The 22,500-nt window shown below is 48.4% G+C and overlaps 1 protein-coding gene across 4 annotated transcripts in view; it reads left to right on the plus strand.

Moving 5' to 3' along the window:
- LOC143277162 (tudor domain-containing protein 7-like) overlaps nucleotides 1-22,500 on the plus strand; it is a 57,718-nt gene that overhangs the window by 24,637 nt on the left and 10,581 nt on the right. For all 4 annotated transcript variants that reach the window (XM_076581926.1, XM_076581927.1, XM_076581928.1 and 1 more), the window contains 9 exons: nucleotides 2,354-2,467; nucleotides 5,782-5,919; nucleotides 8,061-8,151; nucleotides 11,918-12,025; nucleotides 13,975-14,072; nucleotides 16,608-16,757; nucleotides 18,244-18,342; nucleotides 19,516-19,628; nucleotides 20,463-21,069. In XM_076581926.1, the coding sequence (XP_076438041.1) occupies nucleotides 2,354-2,467; nucleotides 5,782-5,919; nucleotides 8,061-8,151; nucleotides 11,918-12,025; nucleotides 13,975-14,072; nucleotides 16,608-16,757; nucleotides 18,244-18,342; nucleotides 19,516-19,628; nucleotides 20,463-21,069 (1,518 nt within the window). The remainder of the gene's footprint in view (nucleotides 1-2,353; nucleotides 2,468-5,781; nucleotides 5,920-8,060; nucleotides 8,152-11,917; nucleotides 12,026-13,974; nucleotides 14,073-16,607; nucleotides 16,758-18,243; nucleotides 18,343-19,515; nucleotides 19,629-20,462; nucleotides 21,070-22,500) is intronic.

Below are 22,500 nucleotides of genomic sequence, written 5' to 3' on the forward strand. Positions count from 1 at the left end.
GGTGTGCTGTGTGTGGTGTGCTGTGTGTGGTGTGCTGTGTGTGTGTGGTGTGCTGTGTGTGGTGTGCTGTGTGTGGTGTGGTGTGCTGTGTGTGGTGTTGTGTGGTGTGCTGTGTGTGGTGTGCTGTGTGTGGTGTGCTGTGTGTGGTGTGCTGTGTGTGGTGTGCTGTGTGTGGTGTGCTGTGTGTGGTGTTGTGTGGTGTGCTGTGTGTGGTGTGCTGTGTGTGGTGTGGTGTGTGTGGTGTGGTGTGGTGTGCTGTGTGTGGTGTGGTGTGCTGTGTGTGGTGTGGTGTGCTGTGTGTGGTGTGCTGTGTGTGGTGTGCTGTGTGTGGTGTGGTGTGTGTGTGGTGTGGTGTGGTGTGGTGTGTGTGGTGTGGTGTGGTGTGGTGTGTGTGGTGTGGTGTGGTGTGCTGTGTGTGGTGTGGTGTGCTGTGTGTGGTGTTGTGTGGTGTGCTGTGTGTGGTGTGGTGTGGTGTGCTGTGTGTGGTGTTGTGTGGTGTGCTGCGCTGTGATGTTGTGTGGTGTGTGTAGTGTGGTGTGCTGTGTGTGGTGTAGTGTGGTGTGCTGTGTGTGGTGTTGTGTGGTGTGCTGTGTGTGGTGTTGTGTGGTGTGCTGTGTGTGGTGTTGTGTGGTGTGCTGTGTGTGGTGTTGTGTGCTGTGATGTTGTGTGGTGTGGTGTGTGTGGTGTGGTGTGGTGTGCTGTGTGTGGTGTTGTGTGCTGTGATGTTGTGTGGTGTGGTGTGCTGTGTGTGGTGTGGTGTGCTGTGTGTGGTGTGGTGTGCTGTGTGTGGTGTGGTGTGTGTGGTGTGGTGTGTGTGGTGTGGTGTGTGTGGTGTTGTGTGCTGTGTGTGGTGTGGTGTGGTGTGTGTGGTGTGGTGTTGTGTGGTGTGGTGTGTGTGGTGTGGTGTGTGTGGTGTGGTGTGTGGTGTGGTGTGTGTGGTGTGGTGTGGTGTGGTGTGGTGTGGTGTGTGTGGTGTGGTGTGCTGTGTGTGGTGTGGTGTGCTGTGTGTGGTGTGGTGTGGTGTGTGTGGTGTGCTGTGTGTGGTGTGGTGTGGTGTGCTGTGTGTGGTGTGCTGTGTGTGGTGTGGTGTGCTGTGTGTGGTGTGGTGTGTGTGGTGTGGTGTGTGTGGTGTGGTGTGTGGTGTGGTGTGTGTGGTGTGGTGTGGTTTGGTGTGCTGTGTGTGGTTTGGTGTGCTGTGTGTGGTGTGGTGTGCTGTGTGTGGTGTGGTGTGCTGTGTGTGGTTTGGTGTGGTGTGGTGTGTGTGGTGTGGTGTGCTGTGTGTGGTGTGGTGTGCTGTGTGTGGTGTGGTGTGGTGTGCTGTGTGTGATGTTGTGTGTAATGTGCTGAGTTGTGCTGTAGTGTGGTGTGTGGTGTGATGTGGTGTGGTGTAATGTGATGTGGCATGGTGTGATGTGGCATAATGTGGTTTGATGTAGCATAATGTGGTGTGATGTGGCGTGTGGTGTGATGTGACATAATGGGTGTGTGGCATAATGTGGTGTGATGTGACATAATGTGGTGTGGTGTGGCGTGATGTGGTGTGGCATGATGTGATGTGGCATAATGTGGTGTGATGTTATGTGGTGCAGCATAATGTGATGTGGCATAATGTGGTTTAATGTGATGTGATGTGGCATAATGTGATGTGGTGTGCTGTGATGTGGCGTGATGTGATGTGATGTGGCATAATGTGATGTGTTGTGATTTGGCATAATGTGATGTGGCATAGTGTGGTGTGGTGTGGTCTGATGTGACATAATGTGGTGTGGTCTGATGTGACATAATGTGGTGTGGCATGATGTGGTGTGGCATAATGTGATGTGGTGTGGTGTAGCATAATGTGATGTGGTGTAGCATAATGTGATGTGGTGTAGCATAATGTGATGTGGTGTAATGTGATGTGGTGTAGCATAATGTGATGTGGTGTGATGTGATGTGATGTGATGTGATGTGGTGTAGCATAATGTGATGTGGTGTGCTGTGCCCTAATGTGATGTGGTGTAGCATAAGGTGATGTGGTATGGTGTGGTATAATGTGGTGTGATGTAATGTGATGTGGTGTAGCATAATGTGATGTGGTGTGGTGTGGCATAATGTGATGTGGTGTGGCATAATGTGATGGCATAATGTGATGTGGCATAACGTGATGTGATGTGGTGTGGTATAATGTGATGTGATGTGGCATAATGTGATGTGGTGTGGTGTGATATGGTGTGATGTGGCATAATGTGATGTGATGTGGTGTGGTATAATGTGATGTGATGTGGCATAATGTGATGTGGTGTGGCATAATGTGATGTGGTGTGATGTGGTGTGATATGGTGTGGTGTGATGTGATGTGATGTGTGTACAGACAGTGGCCGCCCCAGTCCCCAGTAGCCTTACAGAGGGGATGTTCTGTGCCGCTCTCTACAGTCAGGATCACAGCTGGTACCGTGCCCAAGTCCAACACCGTATCAGTGACACGGTTAGTTCCTGGTTCATCTTGTACATTGTGCTGGCAGGTTGAATAAGATGATGACAACAGCAGGATGAAAATGATGATGATAACAATAGCTTTGATAATATCAAGATGCACCTGGTCTTAGATGAAAATGATGATGATAACAATAGCTATGATAATATCAAGATGCACATGGTCTTTGATGAAAATGATGATGATAACAATAGCTATTAGAATATCAAGATGCACATGGTCTTTGATGAAAATGATGATGATAACAATAGCTTTGATAATATCAGATGCACCTGGTCTTAGATGAAAATGATGATGATAACGATAGCTATTAGAATATCAAGATGTACATGGTCTTAGATGAAAATGATGATGATAACGATAGCTATGATAATATCAAGATGCACATGGTCTGAGATGAAAATGATGATGATAACGATAGCTATGATAATATCAAGATGCACATGGTCTGAGATGAAAATGATGATGATAACGATAGCTATGATAATATCAAGATGCACATGGTCTGAGATGAAAATGATGATGATAACGATAGCTATGATAATATCAAGATGCACATGGTCTTTGATGAAAATGATGATGATAACAATAGCTATGATAATATCAAGATGCACATGGTCTTTGATGAAAATGATGATGATAACAATAGCATGAAAATGATGATGATAACGATAGCTATGATAATATCAAGATGCACATGGTCTTAGATGAAAATGATGATGATAACAATAGCTTTGATGATATCAAGATGTCTTCACTTCTGCCTTCTCTGACAGTCTTGCTCTCACTCAGAATCTGGTACATGGGCATTGCATGATTTTATACCTGAACAGTTCATTATGCTGTGAGATTTGATTGTGTATGGGGGTGAGGGGCAGAGACATTTGTTGACACACTGAGGTGACTATTGTTGAGGGGTGTTTGTTGACACTGATGTGACTATTGTTGAGGGGTGTTTGTTGACACTCTGATGTGACTATTATTGAGGTGTTTGTTGACACACTGATGTGACTATTGTTGAGGTGTTTGTTGACACGCTGATGTGACTATTGTTGAGGTGTTTGTTGACACGCTGATGTGACTATTGTTGAGGGGTGTTTGTTGACACACTGATGTGACTATTGTTGAGGTGTTTGTTGACACTGATGTGACTATTGTTGAGGGGTGTTTGTTGACACACTGAGGTGACTATTGTTGAGGGGTGTTTGTTGACACACTGATGTGACTATTGTTGAGGGGTGTTTGTTGACACACTGATGTGACTATTGTTGAGTGGTGTTTGTTGACACTGATGTGACTATTGTTGAGGTGTGTGATGTGACTATTGTTGAGTGGTATTTGTTGACACACTGATGTGACTATTGTTGAGGTGTGTTTGTTGACACTGATGTGACTATTGTTGAGGTGTGTGATGTGACTATTGTTGAGTGGTGTTTGTTGACACTGATGTGACTATTGTTGAGGGGTGTTTGTTGACACTCTGATGTGACTATTGTTGAGGGGTGTTTGTTGACACTGATGTGACTATTGTTAAGGGGTGTTTGTTGACACTGATGTGACTATTGTTGAGGGGTGTTTGTTGACACACTGATGTGACTATTGTTGAGGTGTGTTTGTTGACACTGATGTGACTATTGTTGAGGTGTGTGATGTGACTATTGTTGAGTGGTATTTGTTGACACACTGATGTGACTATTGTTGAGGTGTGTTTGTTGACACACTGATGTGACTATTGTTGAGGGGTGTTTGTTGACACTGATGTGACTATTGTTGAGGTGTTTGTTGACACGCTGACGTGACTATTGTTAAGGTGTTTGTTGACACTCTGATTTGACTATTGTTGAGGGGGTGTTTGTTGACACACTGATGTGACTATTGTTGAGGAGTGTTTGTTGACACACTGATGTGACTATTGTTGAGGGGGTGTTTGTTGACACACTGATGTGACTATTGTTGAGGTGTTTGTTGACACACTGATGTGACTATTGTTGAGGGGGTGTTTGTTGACACACTGATGTGACTATTGTTGAGGGGTGTTTGTTGACACTGATGTGACTATTGGTGAGGGGTGTTTGTTGACACACTGATGTGACTATTGTTAAGGTGTGTTTGTTGACACACTGATGTGACTATTGTTGAGATGTTTGTTGACACACTGATGTGACTATTGTTGAGGTGTTTGTTGACACACTGATGTGACTGTTGTTGAGGTGTTTGTTGACACACTGATGTGACTATTGTTGAGGGGGTGTTTGTTGACACACTGATGTGACTATTGTTGAGGGGTGTTTGTTGACACTGATGTGACTATTGGTGAGGGGTGTTTGTTGACACACTGATGTGACTATTGTTAAGGTGTGTTTGTTGACACACTGATGTGACTATTGTTGAGATGTTTGTTGACATGCTGATGTGACTATTGTTGAGGTGTTTGTTGACACACTGATGTGACTATTGTTGAGGTGTTTGTTGACACACTGATGTGACTATTGTTGAGGTGTTTGTTGACACACTGATGTGACTATTGTTGAGGTGTTTGTTGACACACTGATGTGACTATTGTTGAGGTGTTTGTTGACACACTGATGTGACTATTGTTGAGGTGTTTGTTGACACTGATGTGACTATTGTTGAGGAGTGTTTGTTTACACTGATGTGACTATTGTTGAGGGGTGTTTGTTGACACTGATGTGACTATTGTTGAGGGGGTGTTTGTTGACACTGATGTGACTATTGTTGAGGGGGGTGTTTGTTGACACTGATGTGACTATTGTTGAGGGGTGTTTGTTGACACACTGATGTGACTATTGTTGAGTGGTGATTGTTGACACTGATGTGACTATTGTTGAGGGATGTTTGTTGACACTGATGTGACTATTGTTGAGGGGTGTTTGTTGACACACTGATGTGACTATTGTTGAGGGGTGTTTGTTGACACACTGATGTGACTATTGTTGAGGGGTGTTTGTTGACACACTGATGTGACTATTGTTGAGGGGTGTTTGTTGACACACTGATGTGACTATTGTTGAGTGGTGATTGTTGACACTGATGTGACTATTGTTGAGGGATGTTTGTTGACACACTGATGTGACTATTGTTGAGGGGTGTTTGTTGACACACTGATGTGACTATGGTTGAGGGATGTTTGTTGACACTGATATGACTATTGTTGAGGAGTGTTTGTTGACACACTGATATGACTATTGTTGAGGAGTGTTTGTTGACACACTGATTTGACTGTTGTTGAGGGGGTGTTTGTTGACACACTGATTTGACTATTGTTGAGGTGTTTGTTGACACAGGAGGTTGCGGTGATCTTCGTCGACTACGGCAACATGGAGTCGGTGTCCATTGACAACATGCGGTGTCTGACGGAAGACACGGCCACCATCCCGGCCCAGGCCATCCCCTGTGCCATGTTTGGCCTGAAGCCGCTGACGGTCAGTGGTGTGGCCGTGGTCGTTGATGTGTTTATTGTCATGCAGTGTTTGGTGGACAGACAGGTGGATGGGAATGGTGGTGTTTCTTTGATGTTTATTGTCATGCAGTGTGTGGTGGACAGACAGGTGGATGGGAATGGTGGTGTTTCTTTGATGTTTATTGTCATGCAGTGTGTGGTGGACAGACAGGTGGATGGGAATGGTGGTGTTTCTTTGATGTGTTTATTGTCATGCAGTGTGTGGTGGACAGACAGGTGGATGGGAATGGTGGTGTTTCTTTGATGTGTTTATTGTCATGCAGTGTGTGGTGGACAGACAGACAGGTGGATGGGAATGGTGGTGTTTCTTTGATGTTTATTGTCATGCAGTGTGTGGTGGACAGACAGGTGGATGGGAATGGTGGTGTTTCTTTGATGTTTATTGTCATGCAGTGTGTGGTGGACAGACAGGTGGATGGGAATGGTGGTGTTTCTTTGATGTTTATTGTCATGCAGTGTGTGGTGGACAGACAGGTGGATGGGAATGGTGGTGTTTCTTTGATGTTTATTGTCATGCAGTGTGTGGTGGACAGACAGGTGGATGGGAATGGTGGTGTTTCTTTGATGTTTATTGTCATGCAGTGTGTGGGGGACAGACAGGTGGATGGGAATGGTGGTGTTTCTTTGATGTTTATTGTCATGCAGTGTGTGGTGGACAGACAGGTGGATGGGAATGGTGGTGTTTCTTTGATGTTCATTGTCATGCAGTGTGTGGTGGACAGACAGGTGGATGGGAATGGTGGTGTTTCTTTGATGTGTTTATTGTCATGCAGTGTGTGGTGGACAGACAGGTGGATGGGAATGGTGGTGTTTCTTTGATGTTTATTGTCATGCAGTGTGTGGGGGACAGACAGGTGGATGGGAATGGTGGTGTGTGCAGGTCAGTGGTGTGGGTTTGGTTTTTTTCCTGTTTTTTCAGTGGTGTGGTGCAGGCTTGGTTTTGATTTAATTCAGTGTTTGGTGGACTCTGTGTACCTATGTGCCATGAGTGCAGGCATATATATCTGTGTACCTATGTGGTGACTGTTGACATGTAAGGTGGTGACTGTTGACATGAAAGATTACTGTTGACATGAAAGAGGTGGTGACTGTTGACATGAAAGGTGACTGTTGACATGTAAGGTGGTGAGCGTTGTTGTGGTGACTGTTGACACGAAAGGTGACTTGACATGAAAGAGGTGGTGACTGTTGACATGAAAGGTGACTGTTGACATGAAAGGTTGTGACTATTGGCATGATAGGTGGTGTCTGTTGACATGAAAGAGGTTGTGACTGTTTTTATGAATGGTGTTGAATGTTGTCATGGTGACTGTTGACATGAAAGAGGTTGTGACTGTTTTTATGAATGGTGTTGAATGTTGTCATGGTGACTGTTGATATGAAAGAGGTGGTGACTGTTGACATGAAAGAGGTTGTGACTATGTCATGAAAAGTGTTGAATGTTGTCATGGTGACTGTTGACATGAAATGAGATGACTGTTAACATGAAAGAGGCAGTTCACATGAAAGGTATTGACTGTTGTCATGGTGACTGTTGACATGAAAGAGGTGGTGTCTGTTGACATGAAAGAGGTTGTGACTGTTTTTATGAAAGGTGTTGAATGTTGTCATGGTGACTGTTGACATGAAAGAGGGGGTGACTGTTGACATGAAAGGAGGTGACTGTTAACATGAAAGAAGCAGTTGACATGAAAGGTGTTGACATGAAAGGTATTGACTGTTGTCATGGTGACTGTTGACATGGAAGAGGTGGTGTCTGTTGACATGAAAGGTATTGACTGTTGTCATGGTGATTGTTGACATGAAAGGATGTGACTGTTGACATGAAAGAGGCCGTTGACATGAAAGGTATTGACTGTTGTCATGGTGACTGTTGACATGAAAGGTATTGACTGTTGTCATGGTGATTGTTGACATGAAAGGATGTGACTGTTGACATGAAAGAGGCCGTTGACATGAAAGGTATTGACTGTTGTCATGGTGACTGTTGACATGAAAGAGTGTGGTGTGCATGAGCAGTTTTCCGAACACACCATAGGCTTTGGCTTGTTGCTGCTCTATGTGTTGGCAGTGTGCAGAATAAAATGATGTGGATGTCGTCAGGGCCAGACTGGGTGGTCGGAACAGGCCAAGACGGCGTTCCACAAGATGCTGAACGGGGTTCCCCTTCTGCTGGAGGCCTGTGGACACAGAGGTGAGTGGTGTGGTGTGGGGACACAGAGGTGAGTGGTGTGGGGACACAGAGGTGAGTGGTGTGGGGACACAGAGGTGAGTGGTGTGGGGACACAGAGGTGAGTGGTGTGGTGTGGGGACACAGAGGTGAGTGGTGTGTGGACACAGAGGTGAGTGGTGTGGTGTGGGGACACAGAGGTGAGTGGTGTGGGGACACAGAGGTGAGTGGTGTGGTGTGGGGACACAGAGGTGAGTGGTGTGGTGTGGGGACTCAGAGGTGAGTGGTGTGGTGTGGGGACTCAGAGGTGAGTGGTGTGGACACAGAGGTGAGTGGTGTGGTGTGGGGACACAGAGGTGAGTGGTGTGGTGTGGGGACTCAGAGGTGAGTGGTGTGGTGTGGGGACACAGAGGTGAGTGGTGTGGTGTGGGGACACAGAGGTGTGTGGTGTGGGGACTCAGAGGTGAGTGGTGTGGTGTGGGGACACAGAGGTGAGTGGTGTGGGGACACAGAGGTGAGTGGTGTGGGGACACAGAGGTGAGTGGTGTGGTGTGGGGACACAGAGGTGAGTGGTGTGGTGTGGGGACACAGAGGTGAGTGGTGTGGGGACACAGAGGTGAGTGGTGTGGTGTGGGGACACAGAGGTGAGTGGTGTGGGGACACAGAGGTGAGTGGTGTGGTGTGGGGACACAGAGGTGAGTGGTGTGGTGTGGGGACTCAGAGGTGAGTGGTGTGGTGTGGGGACTCAGAGGTGAGTGGTGTGGTGTGGGGACTCAGAGGTGAGTGGTGTGGACACAGAGGTGAGTGGTGTGGGGACACAGAGGTGAGTGGTGTGGTGTGGGGACACAGAGGTGAGTGGTGTGGTGTGGGGACACAGAGGTGAGTGGTGTGGTGTGGGGACTCAGAGGTGAGTGGTGTGGTGTGGGGACTCAGAGGTGAGTGGTGTGGACACAGAGGTGAGTGGTGTGGGGACGCAGAGGTGAGTGGTGTGGTGTGGGGACACAGAGGTGAGTGGTGTGGTGTGACACAGAGGTGAGTGGTGTGGACACAGAGGAGAGTGGTGTGGGGACACAGAGGTGAGTGGTGTGGGGACACAGAGGTGAGTGGTGTGGGGACACAGAGGAGAGTGGTGTGGGGACACAGAGGAGAGTGGTGTGGTGACACAGAGGTGAGTGGTGTGGGGACACAGAGGTGAGTGGTGTGGGGACACAGAGGTGAGTGGTGTGGTGACACAGAGGTGAGTGGTGTGGGGACACAGAGGTGAGTGGTGTGGGGACACAGAGGTGAGTGGTGTGGTGTGGGGACTCAGAGGTGAGTGGTGTGGTGTGGGGACTCAGAGGTGAGTGGTGTGGACACAGAGGTGAGTGGTGTGGGGACGCAGAGGTGAGTGGTGTGGTGTGGGGACACAGAGGTGAGTGGTGTGGTGTGACACAGAGGTGAGTGGTGTGGACACAGAGGAGAGTGGTGTGGGGACACAGAGGTGAGTGGTGTGGGGACACAGAGGTGAGTGGTGTGGGGACACAGAGGAGAGTGGTGTGGGGACACAGAGGAGAGTGGTGTGGTGACACAGAGGTGAGTGGTGTGGGGACACAGAGGTGAGTGGTGTGGGGACACAGAGGTGAGTGGTGTGGTGACACAGAGGTGAGTGGTGTGGACACAGAGGTGAGTGGTGTGGTGTGGGGACACAGAGGTGAGTGGTGTGGGGACACAGAGGTGAGTGGTGTGGGGACACAGAGGTGAGTGGTGTGGTGTGGGGACACAGAGGTGAGTGGTGTGGGGACACAGAGGTGAGTGGTGTGGTGACACAGAGGTGAGTGGTGTGGACACAGAGGTGAGTGGTGTGGTGTGGGGACACAGAGGTGAGTGGTGTGGGGACACAGAGGTGAGTGGTGTGGACACAGAGGTGAGTGGTGTGGTGTGGGGGCACAGAGGTGAGTGGTGTGGGGACACAGAGGTGAGTGGTGTGGTGACACAGAGGTGAGTGGTGTGGACACAGAGGTGAGTGGTGTGGTGTGGGGACACAGAGGTGAGTGGTGTGGTGTGGTGACACAGAGGTGAGTGGTGTGGTGTGGGGACACAGAGGTGAGTGGTGTGGTGTGGGGACACAGAGGTGAGTGGTGTGGGGACACAGAGGTGAGTGGTGTGGTGTGGGGACACAGAGGTGAGTGGTGTGGACACAGAGGTGAGTGGTGTGGGGACACAGAGGTGAGTGGTGTGGGGACACAGAGGTGAGTGGTGTGGTGTGGGGACACAGAGGTGAGTGGTGTGGGGACAGTGTGGAATTCTGTTTGGTCTCACCAGTTGGAAGCCTGTTGCTAAAGAAGAAAGCTTAGGTTTCAGACAGCTGCCACCAGGTCAGTTTGTGGTGTGAGGTCAGTGCCTGTACAGTGAATTAACAGCTGTACAGTGCAGTACAGTACAACACAGTACAGTACAATACAATGCAATGCAATACAATACAATACATCACAGTACAATACACTACAATGCAATACAATACATCACTGTACAACACAACACAACACCGTACAATACATTATAACACAACACGACACAACACAACACAACACAACACCATGTTTCAGAGGGATGCTGTCTGGTCAGCCTGTGGAGTGAGGACAGCACTGACTCACTGAACGAACAGCTGTACAACACGACACGACACGACACGACACGACACGACACGACACGACACAGCACAACACAGCACAACACCATGTTTCAGAGGGATGCTGTCTGGTCAGCCTGTGGAGTGACAGCACTGACTCATTGAACGAACAGCTGTACAACACAACACGACAACACAACACAGCACAGCACAACACAGCACAGCACAACACAACACAACACAACACAACACAACACAACACAACACAACACAGCTCAGCTCAGCTCAGCTCAGCTCAGCTCAGCTCAGCTCAGCTCAGCTCAGCTCAGCTCAGCTCAGCTCAGCTCAGCACAACACAACACCATGTTTCAGAGGGATGCTGTCTGGTCAGACTATGGAGTGAGGACAGCAATGACTCACTGAACGAACAGCTGGACAACACAACACAACACAACGCAAAGCGACACAACACGACACGACACAGCACAGCACAGCACAGCACAGCACAGCACAACACAACACAACACCATGTTTCAGAGGGATGCTGTCTGGTCAGCCTGTGGAGTGAGGACAGCACTGACTCACTGAACGAACAGCTGTACAACACAACACAACACAACGCAACGCAACGCAACACGACACGACACAGCACAGCACAGCACAGCACAGCACAGCACAGCACAACACAACACAACACCATGTTTCAGAGGGATGCTGTCTGGTCAGCCTGTGGAGTGAGGACAGCACTGACTCACTGAACGAACAGCTGTACAACACAACACAACACAATGCAACGCAACACAACACGACACGACACAGCACAGCACAGCACAGCACAGCACAGCACAACACAACACAACACCATGTTTCAGAGGGATGCTGTCTGGTCAGCCTGTGGAGTGAGGACAGCACTGACTCACTGAACGAACAGCTGTACAACACAACACAACACAATGCAACGCAACACAACACGACACAACACAACACAGCACAGCACAACACAGCACAGCACAACACAACACCATGTTTCAGAGGGATGCTGTCTGGTCAGCCTGTGGAGTGAGGACAGCACTGACTCACTGAACAGACAGCTGTACAACACAACACAACGCAACGCAACGCAACGCAACACAGCACAGCACAGCACAGCACAGCACAACACAACACAACACCATGTTTCAGAGGGATGCTGTCTGGTCAGCCTGTGGAGTGAGGACAGCACTGACTCACTGAACGAACAGCTGTACAAGATGGGCGTGGTTGATGCCATCCTTCCCTCAGAAGTGCCTCGTGAGTACTGACCTACATTTACCTGTTTGCTATGTCAATGTTTTACGCACACCTCCCCTTTGTGCTGTCATGTCACTAGTTTATCTGAGTATTTCTTCAACCTAGCAGACGACAGTGCAAGCGGCAAACTAGCAGCGAAATCCACCTTGTGTTCATGTTCATGAAGTGAAAGCAAGGCTGAAGTCAGTGACAAGATGGTGGAGGAAGCTGTGCTGATTCTCTTCAACTCGGACGCTGAAGACGAAGATTTCAGTGGATTCAGTGAGCAGGATGACATTGAATAAATGTGACTCCCCCTAAATTATGGATCTTATTTTCGTTGTGTTTATTTTTTTATTTTTTTGTGGCACTAGCAGTATTTTCGCTTGCTTTTCTTTGTGTTGTTCCCGCTTGTGTTTATTTCATAACCTACAGTATTGACAGTTTTTCTGTAGTACCAGTATGTGTTCCAGTACCGGAAATGAGTGTGGCTTATAAGCCAGTGCGGCTTATATACCGTAAAGTTCGGTCTATTGAGCGCACAGGTATATAAGCCACACCCACTAAATTTTGGAAAAAATTCAACTTTATACATTCATAAGTCGCACCAGTTTAAAACTGAGTTGGTATGGCTACATAACAAGAGCCAGTGTCCTTTATAAAACAGTCGTCCAAGGGTCTGTTTTGTGAGAGAATGGGGAAACAGAAAAAAAACTGATGGACAAACAACGTTGCAGATGGACAAGAGAAACCATTTTCATTTTCCCAGGCTGGACACACCCCACAGACCTGGAGAATCCAGAGAACTGTTGTTTGTGGAGCTCCATTGACTGATCCAGTGTTGACCAGTGATCAGTGTTTGAGGTCCTGTGTCAACAAGGGATAGGCCTTTACTGTGATTGAACTGTTGTTCTTTGTGGAGCTCCATTACTGATCCAGTGTTGACCAGTGATCAGTGTTGGAGGTCCTGTGTCAACAAGGGATAGGCCTTTACTGTGATTGAACTGTTGTTCTTTGTGGAGCTCCATTGACTGATCCAGTGTTGACCAGTGATCAGTGTTTGAGGTCCTGTGTCAACAAGGGATAGGCCTTTACTGTGATTGAACTGTTGTTCTTTGTGGAGCTCCATTACTGATCCAGTGTTGACCAGTGATCAGTGTTTGAGGTCCTGTGTCAGCAAGGGATAGACCTTTACTGTGATTGAACTGTTGTTCTTTGTGGAGCTCCATTACTGATCCAGTGTTGACCAGTGATCAGTGTTTGAGGTCCTGTGTCTAGAAGGGATAGGCCTTTACTGTGATTGAACTGTTGTTCTTTGTGGAGCTCCATTACTGATCCAGTGTTGACCAGTGATCAGTGTTGGAGGTCCTGTGTCAACAAGGGATAGGCCTTTACTGTGATTGAACTGTTGTTCTTTGTGGAGCTCCATTACTGATCCAGTGTTGACCAGTGATCAGTGTTTGAGGTCCTGTGTCAACAAGGGATAGGCCTTTACTGTGATTGAACTGTTGTTCTTTGTGGAGCTCCATTACTGATCCAGTGTTGACCAGTGATCAGTGTTGGAGGTCCTGTGTCAACAAGGGATAGGCCTTTACTGTGATTGAACTGTTGTTCTTTGTGGAGCTCCATTACTGATCCAGTGTTGACCAGTGATCAGTGTTTGAGGTCCTGTGTCAACAAGGGATAGGCCTTTACTGTGATTTTCCTCACTCCACCCTGGGGTGGACATGTTGGTGTGACTTGGCTTGCGGAAGATTGAAATGTTGGAAGGAGAGGATTGGGCCCAGCCTTCCGAGTCAAGCCATAGACACAGTGGTGGTGAAAGAGTTAAGACATGTCATTGTGTCCATGCTGTTTTTTGGTGGTGAAAGGGTTGACATGTCATTGTGTCCATGCTGTTTTATGGTGGTAAAAGGGTTAAGACATGTCATTATGTCCATGCTGTTTTTTTTTCTGTCTGTTTTTTCCAGCCGACTTAGAACTGCCACAGGAAGGGTACCTGGAGGTGGTGGTGGCCTTTGTCGACCTGAAGCGATGTTGGCTGCGAATTATCGGAAAGGAATATTCTGTAAGTATTGTAACATTATCTGTTAAACAGAATAACATTTTTTGTTGAACAGAATATTCTGTAAGTATTCTGACATTATTTGTTGAATATTCTGTATTCTGTAAGTATTCTGGCATTATTTGTTGAATATTCTGTAAATATTCTGACATTATTTGTTAAATATTCTGTAAGTATTCTAACTTTATTTGTTGAACAGATTATTCTGTAAGTATTCTGACATTACTTATTTGTTGGACAGGATATTATTATTTATTTGTTGGACAGGATATTCTGTAAGTGATTTAACATCATCAGTTGAACACTTATATGTACAGTTGCCTGTACACACATATGTGAACACATGCTTTGATGCTTACACACTTACACATGCTCACAAACACACACTCACATTCTCTTGTTCCATCACTCTCACTCTCATGCAGTTTATGTCAGTGTGTGTTTAAAGATGGACAGGAGAGAGAGAGAGAGAGAGAGAGAGAGAGAGAGAGAGATGATTCTTAACTCTCTCCATATGAACAGTGAAAGAAACGACGTTAACAGCGTTTCATCCCAATTACCATCATCAAAATATTGCAAGCGGAAGGCTCTTATACTGAAGAGGTGAATGTTGACAAAGAATACCACAATTCTGATGACGGAAGCTAAAGGTTGGGTCATTCAGACACCCTCTGGACATCCGAGGGGTCTGTGTAGAGGAGAAGAGAGGACTGGCCGTACTGAGTGAGTTAAACAACACAACACAGCTGTGGCACAGACAGACTGGCAGTGTTGCACAAGGAGGCAGTACAGTACAGTACAACACAACACAAGGTGACACAGATGACTCGACACGATATGATACAATACAGAACAACATGTCTCGACACGATATGATACAATACAGAACAACATGTCTCGACACAATGCGATACTATACAACACAGTTCAGTTCTGTACAATATAACACAAGATGACACAACATGACATGACAAAGTATGATACCACACAACACAACACAGTACAATACAGTGCAGCACAACACAGTACAATGCAGCACAACACAGCACAATGCAACACAGCACAGCACAGCTCAGCACAACACAGCTCAGCACAGCACAATACAGAACAGCACAACACAGCTCAGCACAACACAGCTCAGCACAGCACAATACAGAACAGCACAACACAGCTCAGCACAACACAACACAGCACATCGCAGTACAACAAAGCACAGCATAGCACAGTGCAACACAGCATAACAGCACATTACAACACACCAGACCACACCACATCAACACACCTCACCACACCACACCACACCACAACACAATGATGTGACATGTCTACAGGAGGCACTGGAAGCCTGTGAGGACAGACTGGGGACGCTGTACAGTTCAACACAACCCCACACCACACCACATCACACCACACCACACCACACCACACACCACAGTGATGTGATGTGTATACAGGAGGCACTGGAAGCCTGCGAGGACAGACTGGGGACGCTGTACAGTTCAACACAACCCCACACCACACCACATCACACCACACCACACCACACCACACCACACACCACAGTGATGTGATGTGTATACAGGAGGCACTGGAAGCCTGCGAGGACAGACTGGGGACGCTGTACAGTTCAACACAACCCCACACCACACCACACCGCACCACATCACACCACACCACACCACACAGTACAACACAACCCCACACCACACCACACCACACCACACCACACCACATCACACCGCATCACACCACACCACACCACACAGTACAACACAACACAGTGATGTGACATGTCTACAGGAGGCACTGGAAGCCTATGAGGACAGACTGGGGACGCTGTACAGTTCAACACAACACCACACCACACCACACCACACCACACCACATCACACCACACCACACCACACCACACCACACCACACCACACCACACCACATACCACAGTGATGTGACATGTCTACAGGAGGCACTGGAAGCCTATGAGGACAGACTGGGGACGCTGTACAGTTCAACACAACACCACACCACACCACACCACACCACACCACATACCACAGTGATGTGATGTGTCTACAGGAGGCACTGGAAGCCTATGAGGACAGACTGGGGACGCTGTACAGTTCAACACAACACCACACCACACCACACCACACCACACCACATACCACAGTGATGTGATGTGTCTACAGGAGGCACTGGAAGCCTATGAGGACAGACTGGGGACGCTGTACAGTTCAACACAACCCCACACCACACCACACCACACCACACCACATCACATACCACAGTGATGTGATGTGTCTACAGGAGGCACTGGAAGCCTATGAGGACAGACTGGGGACGCTGTACAGTTCAACACAACACCACACCACCCCACACCACACCACACCACACCACATACCACAGTGATGTGATGTGTCTACAGGAGGCACTGGAAGCCTATGAGGACGGACTGGGGATGCTGTACAGTTCAACACAACCCCACACCACACCACACCACACCACACCACATACCACAGTGATGTGATGTGTCTCCAGGAGGCACTGGAAGCCTATGAGGACAGACTGGGGACGCTGTACAAGGCAGCAGAGAGACAGCCACGCCATCTGGTGGAGGACAGCGTGTGCATTGTTAACAGTCAACACCTGTACCACCGCGTCAGGGTCACTGAAATCCTTGACGATCAGGTACAGTATTGCTTACAGCTGAAATCCGTGACGATCAGGTAACATATTACTGTCAGCTGAAATCCTTGACGATCAGGTACAGTATTACTTACAGGTGAAATTTTCAACAGTCAGGTACAGTATTACTTACAGCTGAAATCCTTGACGATCAGGTATAGTATTGTTTACAGCTGAAATCCTTGACGATCAGGTACAGTATTACTAACAGCTGAAATCCTCAACAGTCAGGTACAGTATCGCTAACTCCTGAAATCCTTGACGATCAGGTACAGTACTGCTAACTGCTGAAATCCTCGACGATCAGGTACAGTATTACTTACAGCTGAAATACTTGACGATCAGGTACAGTATTGCTAACTGCTGAAATCCTCAACAGTCAGGTACAGTATTGCTAACTCCTGAAAACCTTGACGATCAGGTACAGTATTGCTTACAGCAGAAATCCTTGATGATCAGGTACAGTATTGCTAACTGCTGAAATCCTTGACGATCAGGTACAGTATTGCTTACAGCAGAAATCCTCAACAGTCAGGTACAGTATTGCTAACTGCTGAAATCCTTGACGATCAGATACAGTATTGCTTACAGCTGAAATCCTTGACGATCAGGTACAGTATTGCTTACAGCAGAAATCCTCAACAGTCAGGTACAGTATTGCTAACTGCTGAAATCCTCAACAGTCAGGTACAGTACTGCTTTCAGGTGAAATCATTGACGATCAGGTACAGTATTGCTAAGTGCTGAAATCCTCAACAGTCAGGTAGAGTATTGCTAACTGCTGAAATCTTCAACAGTCAGGTACAGTAGTGCTTACAGCCATCACCAGTATCACCGCATCAGGGTCACTGAAATAACAGTCAGGTACAGGTATCAATCCACCTGGGAAACTGGTGTGACGCTGCTGACTTGGTGCATTCCCTTTGGATGTTTACAGGTTTACACAAGGGTGTGTCTGTGAATGGTTGTGTGTGGGTGTGTCTGTGAATGGTTGTGTGGGTGTGTCTGTGAATGGTTGTGTGTGTGGGTGTGTCTGAATGGTTGTGTGTGTTGGTGTGTGTCTGTGAATGGTTGTGTGGGTGTGTCTGTGAATGGTTGTGTGTGAGTGTGTCTGTGAATGGTTGTGTGTGTGGGTGTGTCTGTGAATGGCTGTGTGTGTGTGTGTCTGTGAATGGTTGTATGTGTGGGTGTGTCTGTGAATGGTTGTGTGTGTGGGTGTGTCTGAATGGTTGTGTGTGTGGGTGTGTCTGTGAATGGCATGTTGGTGTGTCTGTGAATGGTTGTATGTGTTGGTGTGTCTGAATGGTTGTGTGTGTGGGTGTGTCTGTGAATGGCATGTGGGTGTGTCTGTGAATGGCATGTGGGTGTGTGTGTGAATGGTTGTGTGTGTTGGTGTCTGTGTCTGTGAAAGGGGGATTTGAGGAGAAAAAGCGCTGAGCCAGCACGAAGGAAAGAGAAAGAAGAAATCCTTAAACTAACTCTGTTTCAGGCCAACTGTTTCTTTGTGGACCATGGCTACACGGATTGGTTCCCCCTGGACAAGTTAGTTCCCTTGGACAATGACATCAACCAGTCCCTTCCTTACCAGGTTGTCTGCCTTTCCTGTACAGCTTCTGTCTCTGGTCCTTGTTTGTTTGTTTGTTGTGGTTTATTTTATTTTATTTTATTTTTTTTGACTGATGTTGAAATTAATATGTTTAAAAAAACATAGAAAGTGGTGTTCCAAGTCACGGATCATTATCCAGAGCAGTCAGCCCCAAACTGAGGCAGTGGTCTGGAGGTAAACCACTCTGGCTTGAATGTGTGAATTTTCTGCTACAGAATTATTTCCCTGTTGGTGATGTCATCAGTGACGTTCATTATGTCTGTGGATTCTATGGGCATCGCCGCATGACAGAGACACACAAAGTTATTCACGTTGACTGCTGCTGACAAATATGATTATATTGAAAGGCTGAGATAGGACACAGCTTACAGGTCAGGATGTCAGTGAAGGGCTGTCACCTCACTGAGATCAGACACAGCTTACAGGTCAGGATGTCAGTAAAGGGCTGTCACCTCACTGAGATCAGACACAGCTTTCAGGTCAGGATGTCAGTAAAGGGCTGTCACCTCACTGAGATCAGACACAGCTTTCAGGTCAGGATGTCAGTGAAGGGCTGTCACCTCACTGAGATCAGACACAGCTTTCAGGTCAGGATGTCAGTAAAGGGCTGTCACCTCACTGAGATCAGACACAGCTTACAGGTCAGAATGTCAGTGAAGGGCTGTGCTGTGCTGTGTGGGTTGACAGGCACTGTGCTGTGTGTTGGTGGGGCTGGAGGTGTACATGTCAAACCCTATCACCATCACACAACAGTATTGATGTGAAGGGATGTTACAGTGAGTGCTGTGCTGTGTGGGTTGACAGGCACTGTGCTGTGTGTTGGTGGGGCTGGAGGTGTACATGTCAAACCCTATCACCATCACAAAACAGTATTGATGTGAAGGGATGTTACAATGAGTGCTGTGCTGTGTGGGTTGACAGGCACTGTGCTGTGTGTTGGTGGGGCTGGAGGTGTACATGTCAAACCCTATCACCATCACGCAACAGTATTGATGTGAAGGGATGTTACATTGAGTGCTGTGCTGTGTGGGTTGACAGGCACTGTGCTGTGTGTTGGTGGGGCTGGAGGTGTACATGTCAAACCCTATCACCATCACGCAACAGTATTGATGTGAAGGGATGTTACAATGAGTGCTGTGCTGTGTGGGTTGACAGGCACTGTGCTGTGTGTTGGTGGGGCTGGAGGTGTACATGTCAAACCCTATCACCATCACTGAGCTGCTGGAGAGATCGAAGAACAAGATTTGTGTCGCTGAAGTGATCGTCAGGTGAGCGATGGATTAACCCCCAGTTTTCCTTAACATCCATTTTCACAGAGTGTGAGTGTGTGTGTGTGTCTGTGTGTGTGTGTCTGTGTGTGTGTGTGTGTATGTGTGTGTCTGTGTGTGTGTGTGTGTGTGTGTATGTGTGTGTCTGTGTGTGTGTCTGTGAATCAAGCCAGTGTGTGATACCACTTTCTTGTGTTCATTTAGCTTGGTTTGTTTTCATCTTTGATCTTTCCCACAGTTATATAACAGTTAGATAACAAAGCTGTGCTGTGTTCCCACAGTTAGATAACAAAGCTGTGCTGTGTTCCCACAGTTAGATAACAAAGCTGTGTTGTGTGTTCCCACAGTTAGATAACAAAGCTGTGCTGTGTTCCCACAGTTAGATAACAAAGCTGTGCTGTGTTCCCACAGTTAGATAACAAAGCTGTGCTGTGTTCCCACAGTTAGATAACAAAGCTGTGTTGTGTGTTCCCACAGTTAGATAACAAAGCTGTGTTGTGTGTTCCCACAGTTAGATAACAAAGCTGTGCTGTGTGTTCCCACAGTTAGATAACAAAGCTGTGTTGTGTGTTCCCACAGTTAGATAGCTGTGCTGTGTTCCCACAGTTAGATAACAAAGCTGTGCTGTGTTCCCACAGTTAGATAACAAAGCTGTGTTGTGTGTTCCCACAGTTAGATAACAAAGCTGTGTTGTGTTCCCACAGTTAGATAACAAAGCTGTGTTGTGTTCCCACAGTTAGATAACAAATCTGTGCTGTGTTCCCACAGTTAGATAACAAAGCTGTGTTGTGTGTTCCGACAGTTAGATAACAAAGCTGTGCTGTGTTCCCACAGAGACCCTCTGAAGGTGATGCTGTATGACACACACGGCACCGATGACATCAACATCAACCAGGAGATCGCCCAGAAGCTGGGTGCCGAGGGTCACGTCATCGACATTGAGCTCTTCTCCCCAGTCTCCGACAACGCCTCGGAGAGCAGCCCGCCCTCAACCCCCCCTCCATCATCCTCCCCCCCTGTAGCCGCTGACAACGCCTCGGAGAGCAGCCCGCCCTCAACCCCCCCTCCATCATCCTCCCCCCCTGTAGCCACTGACAACGCCGCAGTGTCAGACGTCATAGACGTTGATCAGTTACAGTCCAGCACTGAAGCGTTGACGGTCAGCGACGTTACCTTTGCGGAAAGAGACTCTGCGGAGGTGTCTGTGTGTGTGAGTTCTCCAGAACAGTCGTCAGGGGGTAGTACCAAGGTGTCTGAGGACTTGCGTGTGGATGTTAGCGCAGGGAAAGGATCCCCTGACGGGGGGGCGGTGAGCCCCTACAGTGACAGTCTGTGTGTGGCCTACAACACGTGGCCCCTCCCCTCCTACACACCCCTCCCCGAGGTGGGCGTCTTCTTTGCCGTCTTTGTGCAGTCTGTGGTGGACCCCTCCAACTTTGTGGTGAGTCGTGTGGGTGGGTGTATGTGTGTGGGGGGGAGTGGGAGTGTGTGCATGTGTGTGTTTTGAGGGGTGTGGGTGTGTGTGAGGGGTGTGTGTGTGAGGGGTGTGTGTGTGTGTGTGTGAGGGGTGTGAGTGTGTGTGTGTGTGTGAGGGGTGTGGGTGTGTGTGAGGGGTGTGTGTGGGTGTGTGTGTGTGTGTGAGGGGTGTGGGTGTGTGTGAGGGATGTGGATGTGTGTGAGGGGTATGGGTGTGTGTGTGTGTGAGGGGTGCGGGTGTGTGAGGGTGTGTGTGTGTGAGGGGTGTGTGTGTGTGTGAGGGGTGCGGGTGTGTGAGGGTGTGTGTGTGTGAGGGGGGTGTGTGTGTGTGAGGGGTGTGAGTGTGTGTGTGTGAGGGGTGTGGGTGTGTGTGAGGGGTGTGTGTGGGTGTGTGTGTGTGTGAGGGGTGTGGGTGTGTGTGAGGGATGTGGATGTGTGTGAGGGGTATGGGTGTGGGTGTGTGTGAGGGGTGTGGGTGTGTGAGGGTGTGTGTGTGTGTGAGGGGTGTGTGTGTGAGGGGTGTGTGTGTGTGTGTGAGGGGTGTGTGATTTGTGTGTGTGTGTGAGGGGTGTGTGTGTGTGAGGGGTGTGTGTGTGAGGGGTGTGTGATTTGTGGTGTGTGTGAGGGTGTGGGTGTGTGAGGGTGTGTGTATGTGTGAGGGGTGTGTGTGTGAGGGGTGTGTGTGTGTGTGTGAGGGGTGTGTGATTTGTGGGTGGGTGTGAGGGGTGTGTGTGTGTGAGGGGTGTGGGTGTGTGTGTGAGGGGTGTGTGTGTGTGTGTGTGTGAGGAGTGTGGGTGTGTGTGTGAGGAGGGTGTGTGTGTGTGTGTTTGTGTGTGTGAGGGGTGTATGTGTGTGTGAGGGGTGTGTCTGAGTGGTGTGTGTGTGGGGTGTGGTGGGAGGGGTGTGTGTGTGTGAGGGGTGGTGTGTGGGTGTGTGAGGGGTGTGGTGTGTGTGGGTGGGTGTGTGAGGGGTGTGTGGTGTGGGTGTGTGGGGTGTGTGTGAGGTGTGTGTGGTGTTGTGGGGGTGTGTGTGTGGGTTTGTGTGAGGGTGGGGTGTGTGTGTGAGGGGTGTGGGGTGTGGGTGTGTGTGGGGGTGTGGGTGTGTGTGAGGTGTGTGTGTGGTGTGTGTGGGTGTGGTGTGTGTGAGGGGTGTGGTGTGTGTGGGTGTGGTGTGTGTGGGGGTTGGGTGTGGGTGTGTGTGGGGGTGGGTGTGTGAGGGGTGTGGTGTGTGTGTGTGAGGGGGTGTGGTGTGTGTGTGGTGTGAGGGGTGTGGGTGTGTGTGTGGGGTGTGTGTGGTGTGGGTGTGTGTAGGGTGTGTGTGTGGTGAGGGTGTGGGTGTGTGTGTGAGGGGTGTGTGTGTGTGTGTGGGGGGTGTGGTGTGAGGGGTGTGTGTGTGA

The sequence above is a fragment of the Babylonia areolata genome, chromosome 33 (genome assembly GCF_041734735.1).
Source record: "Babylonia areolata isolate BAREFJ2019XMU chromosome 33, ASM4173473v1, whole genome shotgun sequence".
NCBI lineage: Eukaryota > Metazoa > Mollusca > Gastropoda > Neogastropoda > Buccinidae > Babylonia > Babylonia areolata.